We start from the raw sequence: 11,642 nt of genomic DNA on the forward strand, positions 1-11,642 counted from the left end.
GTGGGACTCGATCCCAGGACCCTGGGATCATGACGTGAGCCGAAGGCAGAGGCTTTAACCCACTGAGCTACCCAGGTGCCCTCTCTGGATTATTTTAAAGCACATCTCAACTTATATAATTTTATCTGTAAAAACTTATATGTGTCTAAGAGAAACAGACTTTTTTTTTTTAAAAAATATTTTATTTATTTATCTACGAGAGAGAGACAGAGATAGTGAGAGAGAGAAGAAGCTTAGAAGAGAGGGGAAAGCATGCTCCCCACTGAGCAGGGAGCCCGATGGAGATACAGGCTTTTAAAAAATATAACCACAATACAATCATCACACCTAAAAGAAAGGGTAATAATTCCTTACTGTCATCTCATTTGCAATTAACAGTCAAATTTTCCTGATTGTCCTCTGAAGTGTTCTTTTTAAATTGTTTTTAAAGATTTTATTGATTCCTTGAGAGAGAAAGCACAAACAGTGGGAGAGACAGAGAGAGAGGGAGAAGCAGACTCACCATTGAGCTGGAAGCCCGACTTGGGGCACAATCCCAGAACCAGAAACCAAGACCTAAGCCAAAGGCAGAGGCTTAACCATCGGAGCCATCTAGGCACCTCTGTGAAGTGTCTTTTTACACTAGGGTTGTTCAGATCAGGATCTGAGAAAGATAGCATTTGTTGGTATGTTTCTTGGTTCTTTCTTTCCTTTTTAGATATTTATTTATTTATTTGACAGAGAGATCGAGAGAACACAAGCAGGCAGAGCAGCAGACGGGGAGGGAGAAGTAGACTCCCCACGGAGCAGGGAGCCCAATGTGGGGCTTGATCCCAGGATCTTGGGATCATGACCTGAGCCTAAGGCAGTTGCTTAACCAACTGAGCCAGCCAGGCACCCCTTGTTTCTTTTTATCTATAATTGTTCACACCTCCTTTCTTCTCTTGCCATTTATTGTTGATGAAACCAGATCATTTGTCTTGTGGTAGTTGTTACATTCTGGATATATCTGATTTGCAACCTTGTCGTGGTGTTCACCATTGTTTCTTTTTTCTTTATATTTCCTGTACCTTGCTCGTGAGATTTGAAAACCTGATTAAATTCAGATTCAGTGTTTTAGCTAGAATACTTCAGAGATGATTCTTGGAGGTGCTTATGGCGTCACCTTGAGGTGTAAAATGTCCAGTTGTCTATTTTTGTGATGTTAAAAGCAATCAGTGGGTCCATGCTTAGTTAGCCTGACCTATCCATTGCAAGGCTCCCCATCTGCCTTTCACCTGATGGATTTTGCAGGCTTTGATTAATATTGCCTAGAAGACCTACTGATTTTGTGAGAAATGACAAAATAGTGGTACTCTACTCCTAGGAATTCTTCTGCATTAATTAGCTAGAATTCCTCTATGAAAAAAGGAATTTTTGCTCACCAACTATTTGACTATATTGTAATACAATTTATAGAGGAAAGGCAACATAGATGCATTTTCCCCTTTTATTTACCAGTTTTTAAAAGATTTTATTTATTTATTTGACAGAGAGCACAAGTAGGCAGAGAGACAGGCAGAAAGAGAGGAAGGGAAGCAGGCTCCCTGCCAAGCAGAGAGCCCGATGCAGGGCTCAATCCCAGGATCCTGGGATCATGACCTGAGCTGAAGGCAGAGGCTTTAACCCACTGAGCCACCCAGATGCCCCAATTTACCAGTTTTTAAATGATGTGTTGGTAACCTCCTGTATTAGTTTCTTGGACCTGCCTTAGCAAATTACCACAAACTTGGTGGCTTAAAATAACAGATTTATTCCCTCACAGTTCTTGATGCCAGAAGTCCAAAATCAAGATGCCAGCAGGTTTGGTACCTTCCAACGCTGTGAGAGAGAATCTGTTCCATGGTTCTCATAGCTTCTTTTGGGGACCACTGGCTCACCCTGCTGTTTGTTTGCTCAGGGCTTCCTAACTGCTCTCTCTGCCTCCGTCTTTGCAAGTTCTTCTTCCCTGTGTGCCTGTTTCTTCCTTCTCTTCAAAGGACTCATCATTGAATTTAGGGTTCATTCTCATCCAGAAGGATCTCATCTCAGAATCTTTTTTTTTTTTTTTAGATTTTATTTATTTATTTGACAGACAGAGATCACAAGTAGGCAGAGAGGCAGGTAGAGAGAGAGGGGAAGGGAAGCAGGCTCCCCGCTGAGCAGAGAGCCCGATGCGGGGCTTGATCCCAGGACCCTAGGATCATGACCTGAGCCGAAGGCAGAGGCTTTAACCCACTGAGCCACCCAGGCGCCCCTCATCTCAGAATCTTTAATTACATTGACAAAGACCTAATTTCCAAACAAGGCCATAGTCACAGGTACTGGGGCCAGGATAACTTGGACATATCTTTTCAAAAGGGAGATACTGTTCAACTCGCTACACCTGGCAACCTCCAAATGTGGCCAGTGAGGATTTAAAAATTATCCTTATGGGTTCATAGATTTAAGTATACTTGGGCATCTTTTTTTTTTAAGATTTTATTTATTTATTGGACAGACAGAGATCACAAATAGGCAGAGGCGCAGGCAGAGTGGGGTCGGGGGGAGCAGGCTCCCTGCTGAGCAGAGAGCCCGATGTGGGGCTCGATCCCAGGATTCTGAGATCATGACCTGAGCCGAAGGCAGAGGCTTTAACCCACTGAGCGCCCCGGGCATATTTCAATTATAATAATTTATTTGTGCTTAAACAGTCTCATCCTTTGCTAATGGAAATCCTTTTGAATTCGCTCCTAGGCTCTTTTGACATGACCCCAGAAGTCTTTCTTTTTTTTAAACACATTTTGTTTACTTGACACAGAGAGAGAGAGAGCACAAGCATGGATAGCTGCAGAGGGAGAGGAAGAAGCAGGAAGCCCCATTCAGGGCTCGATCCCAGGACCTTAGGATCATGATCCAAGCCAAAGGTGACCACTACCAGCTGAGCCACCCAGGCGCCCCTGCTGACACTAGAAGTCTCTGATAGGTTACTTGCTCTGTGGAAGGACAAAATGTTCCAGGATTTTCTTGTTCATTACGTGTCCTAGAACATGAATAATTTTTTCAAGGAGTCCTGGTGAAATGGTATTTAGAGACCACAGTCTGGGAATAAGGTTGCTCATGGCTGCTGGGCTGGTTCCCTTTTCTTCTAAATACCAACATAATTATGACATGAACACTTACATCTAAGAACATGGGTAAGAAGCAGGATTCCCCAGCATACTATCTACTTGAATCTTTGGGGTTTCAGATCACTTGGGTTGGTCCTTTATATGGTATAAAGAAAGGGCATGGATTAATTATGTTCTTTCACCTGCCTGTTCCCACAAACATCACCTGTATTTTTGTGATACAGCATGTAGAATATTTTGGGCAAGTCTTTAGAAGATTTTAACAGGGGAGGGATTTGATTTTAAAACCTTCTGTTGTAAGGGCAGTGCCAAGTTAACTGGGGAGCGATTTAGATGGCATCATTTCAGGGAGGCACCAGAAGCATCTCCACAGGTCTGCATCCTTGGGAGTCTGGCCCAGAGGGTAGACCACAAAGACAGGCTCGTTGTCTCTAAAAGAACCAGACTAAGAGGCTGGAAATAGGCTCAGTAACAATCCTTCTCAAAGTATGATCACCTTCATTGAAACTCTTGAATGCTTATTAAAAATGCAAATTCCGGGCACCTGGGTGGCTCAGTGGGTTAAGCCGCTACCTTCGGCTCAGGTCATGATCTCAGGGTCCTGGGATCGAGTCCCGCGTCAGGCTCTCTGCTCAGCAGGGAGCCTGCTTCCCTTTCTCTCTCTCTGCCTGCCTCTCTGACTACTTGTGATTTCTCTCTGTCAAATAAATAAATAAAAAATCTTAAAAAAAATGCAAATTCCTATTACCCTGATCTCCAACAAGTAATGGCAACAGATAACATTTGTTGAGCATTTACACGATGCCTGGCATGTGCTAAATAATGAACAAAAATTCCGATTTAATTTTTATTACTCTCTCTGGGGCATACAAATCTTTAATCCCTATTTTAAAATTAAGGAAACTAAGGCTTACATAGTGAAATGACCTGCTGAAAGTCTCAGGGCTAGTAAGTGGTGGGACTTGAATTGGGCAAGGCCAAAGTTTATACTCTTAACTACCATGCAGCTTTGCCTCCCTGAGTTTCGATCATTTGGATAAATCCTAGGAGTTTTCATTTTTGCAAGCTCTCCAGGTAATTCTAATTGGCACTAGAGTATGGAAATGGCTGCTAGATACCAGCACTTTCCAAACCAGTTGGCTATATCCAAGACAGCTAGCAGACTTGTTTAAAATGCCAGTTCCTAAGGACAGCTCTTCCTTGCAGAATTCCAGTGAATAAATGTAGAAGGAATGAGGGAAATAGAAAATTATTATGAGGGACGCCTAGGTGGCTCAGTCAGTTGGGCGTCTGCCTTCATCTCAGGTTGTGATCTGAGGGTCCTAGGATTGAGCCCTACACTGGGCTCCTTGCTCAGCGGAGAGCCTGCTTCTCTCTCTTCCCCTGCTTGTACTCTGTCTCTCTGTGTCAAATAAATAAATAAAACCTTAAAAAAGAAAATTGTTATGAAGCACATACCACTACAAAAACTGTTGGATGCTAAATGATAATGATAACTGTTTGTTAGATACTCAAATTCGTGGGTGAAAGTTTAATGAGAAAAAAGGGCGCGGCGCCTGGGTGGCTCAGATGTTAAGCATCTGCCTTCAGCCCAGGTCATGATCCTAGGGTCCTGGGATCGAGCCCTGCATCAGGCTCCATGCTCAGCGGGAAGCCTGCTTCTCCCTCTCCCACTCCCCCTGCTTGTATTCCTTTTCTCACTGTCTCTCTCTATCTGTCAAATAAATAAATGAAATCTTAAAAAAAAAAAAAAGACTCTCTCCCTCTGCCCTCTCCCACCCCCTCCCCCCTTCAAATACATAAGTTAATCTTTTTTTTTAAAAGATTTTATTTATTATTTATTTGACAGAGAGAGATCACAAGTAGACGGAGAGGCAGGCAGAGAGAGAGAGATAGAGGGAAGCAGGCTCCCTGCTGAGCAGAGAGCCCAATGCGGGACTTGATCCCAGGACCCTGAGATCATGACCTGAGCCGAAGGCAGTGGCTTAACCCACTAAGCCACCCAGGTGCCCTACATAAGTGAATCTTAAAAAGAAGAGAGAGAGAGAGAACATGGTGGCAGTCTCTATCCTGTGTCTAGGACCCTACCTGCTTTAAAAAAAAAAAACAAACCACCCTTCTTTCCATCAAAGAAAGACATCCTCCATATTTTTGTTTTCCTTCTTGGCAGGAGGGCAAAGATAAAATGTTCCTGATAGAAAAGTTGACCAAGCTGCAGGATGTGGAGAAGAGAGCAAACACCAGCTCGTTCATCCCGGGAAGGAGAGATGTAGAGGTGAGACGGGAGTTCACCTTGGGGTCCTCGCTTGTGACACAGACTTGCCTCCTTGTAAAATGTGCGTCAGGAAACGAGGATAACATAAGGGCACTTCACTTTCTATGTTTAAACATTTCTGTATTTTTTTTATTTAACAAATAATGTCTGTTCAACCCTTTCCAAGCTGACCCTTGTTCTTGATGCTGGGGTTACCATGATAAAGGCCCTCCTGGGGCTTGGTTGCATCTCTTGTATAATCCAGTCATCCAGAAGTATTTCCACTGAGAGGGAAAGTACCTTGAAATCTCATCCCACAGTGATAATGGTTCAGTGTATACTCTTCCGGATCTTCTTCCCGAGGCATCTCTAAATATACATATATATGCGTCTGCATATACAAATTTATTAATTAGAAAAGTGGGGCTATACTGTATACCTGGTATCACTCCATCCCTCATCACTTAATACTAAATTTCTGACATTGTTTCAGTTGGTATATATTTGGACATTTGGGTTGTTTCTAGGTTTTTTGTTTCTAATACTAAAAACAGTGTGTAATGAAACATTTTAAACTATTTTTATGTGAGTACTTTTGCCATAGGGCATGCCCATGATAATGTTAATAGATTTTACCATATCATACTCTTAAGAAGATTTTACCAATTTTATGCTTACCAAGAGGGTATAAGAGGTATTTGAAATCCTGCTCTAAGTCCAGAACCCTTGTTAGCTTCCTTGGTGTCCCAGAAGATATGGATAAACAGTAAATCCACTTTAATTCAAATGCCACTGGGTTTTGGAAGCTAGGATCTTGTCGGAAGAGACTGCCATGCCATTTACTATCTGCAAATTAATACCATTACAATGATGTAGATACAGCATCTAGAGGCCTGACTCAAAATCCTATGCAGGCAGAGATGCTGTCTGTACCCTTGGAGCCCCGGGCCCTGATATATAACCTGGCATATTGTAGATGCTCAGTAAATATCTAAGAGATGAATGAATAAATTAATGGAATCACTTTCCCTTAAAAGACCAAACAAAACATGTTTTCTTTGTCTGTGTCTGAGCCCTGGTTTCCATCTGCCACATCTTAATTTTGAAATGGCGGGGGCTCACAGATCCCATCAGCTATGCAACAGGACCCGAGTCTGCATTCCCTTCCAGTGATGAGGCCACCTGTTTTCTTCCCTTTCAGCAACCGGACCCTTTGCATGTCAGGGAACAAGATGCTGCTTGTGGTGAGTAACCAGACTGACCCTGAAGGAGACCCAATATAACCAAATGAGAGGAGGTCAAAGCTGCTCCTGCATCAGCCTTTCAATTAAAAGAACTGACCCAAACTGGCTTTAGCAAAAATCCAAGAATAATTCTTGCCTGAAGCATGGCCAGAAGCTGAAACTCAGCATATGTCACCAGAACCTGGTTCTTTTCTATACCGTTTTTTTTTTTTTTTTTTTTTTTACCATGTTAGCTCTTTTCTAGAATAGGCCCTTGTTCACAGTATTTCATTGGAGCTGACCGGGTGACGTGTGCATCCATGAGCCAGTTGCTGTGGCCCTGAAAATGTGGTGATTCATTGGCCAGATCAAACATCTGTAGGTAGAGGTGGTACAACCAAACAGACCCTAGGGACTGAGAATGGGGAAGGGTTGACTTCCCAAAGGAAGTCAGGAGTTGAGGCCAGAGGGGAATGAATTTTAGGGAAGAAACAAACAAACCCATCCATCTTTTTTGGGATAGCATTTACTGATGGCACCTAACGGTGGGAGTTCAAGGGGAGAATTGCAGAAACTTAACAGAAGAAGGCAGGAGGATCTTGAATTTGGTCTTTCCCTTGGAGATAGGAGGCAGTGGTGCATCGGTGCTCATTCCTCTTTTCTCTGTCCATAGACCTGCGATTAAGGCGATCAGTTCAAGAAGAGAATCCAGAGACATGATGTTTGTTGCAGCAGTCAGACACCCATCAAATGAAAAGACAAAGATGGAACTACTTCTTCCATGACACCTGGGCCTTTCTGAGCTTCAGGAGGGGAATTCAAGCCATTAGCCAGGACGGGAAACTGGCCACATTGTATATACTGATGCAAATTTGGTCATTCCCTGCTGGTTTTTTTTTTTTTTTTTTTTAATACCTGGATTGCTGATTTTCCAAGATAAAATATTTGGGCTTTAAAAATAAAGAGTGTTGTAACATTTAGACTGGTTCATAAAGACCTGGAAGAGAGAACCTGGGAATTATGTATTCAGTCTTTAAGAGATGTGCGTATGGATTATTGGTCCTTAGAAATCTCTCCTCCCAGCCCCGGCAAAGGTTTGGAAACCAGTGCTCAGATAAATAGTCCAGCCTGAATAAAAATGGGATCCTTATTCAGGGATGTGAGGCCTCTAAATTTGGGAACCTACATTTGTTCATGACCTTGAACTACAAATATCCCACCCCATGTTACCCAAAGGTGAAATACAACAAGAGATCTTATCTAAAACCTTTATTGAATATCAAGTATGAGTCTTTAGGGTTGGCGTGGGTGTGGATTGGGACTCTACCCCTGTGAGGTTGACACATGAGTCAGCATCAAAGTCTTACATTGAATCAAACATGAAACCAGTGGTGATGTGAAACATATGTATGTATACGTGTGTGTGGAATGGATATATATGTACGTGTGTGTGTATATACACACATATGTATATATAGCATTCTTTTTAATATTTTTATTTATTTAAGTAATAAATAATAAATTTTTATTTATTGAAGTAATCTCTACACCCAGCATGGGGCTTGAACTCACGACCCTGAAATCAAGAGTGGCACGTTCTTCTGACTAAGCCAGCCAGGTGCCCCAACATATAGTTTCTTTTGCAGATTTGCTAAATGATTCACAAGGCGTGTGACTATACTTAGAACTGAAGCATCCAGCAGAAATCACCAAATTATTCAGGTGAGAAGTCCCCTCTTGAGTAATCACCACCATGAAATGTAACTGGAACTGAATTTTGAAAACATTTAACATGCGTTTGAAACACAAGCATCTAGTCAATGCTCAGTCATCGATTCACATTTCATTCACTTACTTATTCGTTAACTCCTTTCATCAGCTGGTTAATTTTTGGGGTTTTGTGCCTGCTAGTGGTTGCTCGCTGTGTTCATTCATTCATTCAACAAATACATGCCAGGTAGTTGTGAATAAGATGGTGAACAACTCAAGACACTGTCGGTGCCCTCCTGTGCTTATTGCCTAGCAGATTAATTTATTTCATTTTTAAAAAAGATTATTTATTTACTTGAGAGAGAGAACATGAGTTGGGAGGGGGGTAGAGGGAAAGAGAGAAACAGAATCCCTGGGATCTTAACCTGAGCTGAAGGCAGATGCTCAACCAACTGAGCCACCCAGGCATCCCTAGCAGATTAATTTAGACAGTTAACTAATAAATAGTAAGTAATTGTGATTGTGATAGGTGCTGTGAAGGAGAAGCCCAGGGGACTACAGGAGACTTAACTTGTTGGTGAGGTCAGTGAAGGCAGCCCACTGAATTGATGTCTGAAGTGACTTTTTCCTCCTCTGCGGCATCTTAATGCTGCCTTGTGCTTCTTTGGCTTCTCCACTAAAATATGAACTTCCTCTGAAAGTAGCATTTTTGCTTATTCACCATATGCTAAGGGCTTGTATCTGGAATGCTTCTCTCTTTGCTTCCACGGCTTGTGTCAACTCCTACTTCTCCAGGAAGTATCAGGGAAGAAGAAAGATCTAGTCTGTAGGTATCACAAACATTTGGATGCAAGGATACTTTTATTTTTTTTTAAGATTTAAGATTTTATTTATTTATTTGTCAGAGAGAGATCACAAGTAGGCAGAGAGGCAGGCAGAGAGAGAGAGAGATTATATTTTGAGGTATTAGGTTCAGATTTCCAGCATATGAATTTTGGGTCAATACAGTTCAGCTTTCTAACAGGGGTCAACGCTCCCAGTCCTCTCAGAGCCCCGATAGGCATCAAGGTCCTCAGCACTGGCTGCACTCAGAATCACAGGAGCCGCTGACCACCAACAGTCAGGCCCAGGTCCCAGTCTAGACCAACCAAATCAGGTGCCTGTACTTTAAAGGTCCCCAAATGGTTTTTGTGGAAAACCAGGGCTGAGAACTAGTGAGCCAGGATCTAAAATACCTTATGCATGGTTTCGCTTTTTCAAGTTTCCATGACCCTGTTATTCCCGAGTTTTCGCGTCGGAGAGAGCACCAAGGAGCCAACACTGATGCAATCACATGAGGGTTTATTCGACAAGCTTAAGCTTGGGCCCAAGTATACCCGACACAGCGGAGTAGGGACTCGGACCCCAAGCTTAGTTAAGGCAGGGGTGTTTATGGGTTCCTGTTACTAAAGGAGGGTGGGGATTCCTGGAACCAAAGCAGGGAGGGGCTTACTAAAGCAGGGTGGGGGAAAATTCAGCCCTTGGGCACAGGGGTCTGAGATGGCTGCCGGAGCTACTAAGATGGCTGTACCTATGCTAAGGCTAAACCTGAGGTGGGATGATCTTGATTTTTCTCGGCCTCCACAGACCCCAGATGATTCTCCTTCGGCCCAGTCGTCAGGAGGTCAGTAGTAGCTTAAGGCTATGTCACAGAGCCTACGCCCCTCCCCTCGCTTCATCTCTTCACACAGGCATTTTATCTCCTTCAATCATGAGAAGAAGGGGGAGTACGGACAATGTTTGGAGAGAGATTACATTCACCTAACTTGTTTTATAGTATATTGTTACTGTTATTGTCTTACTGGGTCTGATTTCTAAGGTAAGCTTTACCATAGGTGTGTGTGATGGGAAAACTCATAGTATGTATAAGGTTTGGTACCATCCAGGACTCAAGGCATCCACCCAGGGATGAGGGGGGAGTGCTGTACTTCTTCCCATAATGTCTGACCATAAAAGCCACCTGAACATGCAAATAGGGAGCTTAGAATATTGTGTTAGGGAGGGGTGCCTGGGTGGCTCTGTTGGTTGGGTGTTCACCTCTTGGTTTTAGCTCAGGTCATGATCTGGAGGTCGTGAGATTGAGCTTTGTGCTGGATTCTGTGCTCAGCACAGAGTCTGCTTAAGACTCTGTCCTGTCTTCTTGGGGCACCTGGGTGGCTCAGTCATTAAGCATCTGCCTTTGGCTCGGGTCCGGATCCCAGGGTTCTGGGATCGAGCGCCACATCGGGCTCCCTGCTCTACGGCAAGCCTGCTTCTCCTTCTCCCACTCCCCCTGTGTGTGTTCGCTCTCTCGCAGTGTCTCTCTCTGCCAAATAAATAAAATCTTAAAAAAAAAAAAGACTGTCTTCTTTGGGATGCCTGGGTGGCTTGGTTGGTTAAGTGTCTGCCTTCGGCTCAGGTCATGGTCCCATGGCAGAGAGGATAATTTTTATCTGTATTGGGTTTCTTGGGATGACTCCTTGATGCTGCTGAATCCTGAATCATTTATCTGTAACTCCCACTTGAACTAGGTCTGTACCTCTAGTTTCCTTGATACGTTTCCAGTTGACTATCCCATAATTCAGGCCCACATTTATTGAGCATCTACCATGTGACAGGCACCATAATAGGTGTTGGGAATGATCAAGTTGTTTCTCATTAGTGAATCCTTGCTATGGGCTGGATACAAGGATAGGCAGGGGTTTAGGGTATGAACTCTGGAATTATATCACCTGGACCAAATCCTTATGCTGTTACTGGTGTGTGACTTTAGGCAAGTTACTTAACTTCCCTGTGCTTTGGTGTCCTTCACTATAAAGTGGGATTGTGGGGCACCTGGGTGGTGTAGTCTGTTAAGCATTGGACTCTTGGTTTCGGATCAAGTCATGATTTTAGTAGGATGGTGAGACTGAGCACTGTGTCGGGCTCTGTGCTCAGCATAGAGAAGGCTGGAGATTTTCTCTCTCCCTCTGTGCAATGCCCCCCTCCCCCACACTCTCAAATAAGTCTTTTTAAAAAATAGAGTGGGATTGTGACGGTAGTAACCTCACAGTGTTGTTGCAAACACATGAAAGCATTTGAAAGTGTCTAGTATATGTCAGGGAGTCCATAAATGTTAATAACCTTTTACATGCACTTTGTCATTTAATCAGCCACCCCTAGGGCAGTACCAATACTGCCCCTATTTTGGGTGCCTGGGTGGCTCAATTTAAGTGTCTGCCTTTGGCTCAGGTCACAATCCCAGGTTCCTGGATTGAGCCCCGAGTCAGCAGGGAGTCTGCTTTTCCCTCTGTCCCTCCCCTCACTTGTGCTGTCTCTCAAAAATAAAGA

At 43.3% G+C, this 11,642-nt stretch overlaps 1 protein-coding gene across 4 annotated transcripts in view; it reads left to right on the top strand.

Annotated features, from left to right (window-relative positions):
* Nucleotides 1–7,859, top strand: part of TMC5 (transmembrane channel like 5) — a 76,866-nt gene extending 69,007 nt beyond the window's left edge. For all 4 annotated transcript variants that reach the window (XM_044233122.1, XM_044233123.1, XM_044233120.1 and 1 more), the window contains 3 exons: nucleotides 5,278–5,382; nucleotides 6,563–6,605; nucleotides 7,258–7,859. In XM_044233122.1, coding sequence (XP_044089057.1) covers nucleotides 5,278–5,382; nucleotides 6,563–6,605; nucleotides 7,258–7,304 — 195 coding nt within the window. In that variant the 3' untranslated portion in view covers nucleotides 7,305–7,859. The remainder of the gene's footprint in view (nucleotides 1–5,277; nucleotides 5,383–6,562; nucleotides 6,606–7,257) is intronic.
* Nucleotides 7,860–11,642: the final 3,783 nt, after the last annotated feature.

This window comes from Neovison vison, chromosome 14, assembly GCF_020171115.1.
Source record: "Neovison vison isolate M4711 chromosome 14, ASM_NN_V1, whole genome shotgun sequence".
In the NCBI taxonomy this organism is placed as follows: Eukaryota; Metazoa; Chordata; class Mammalia; order Carnivora; family Mustelidae; genus Neogale; species Neogale vison.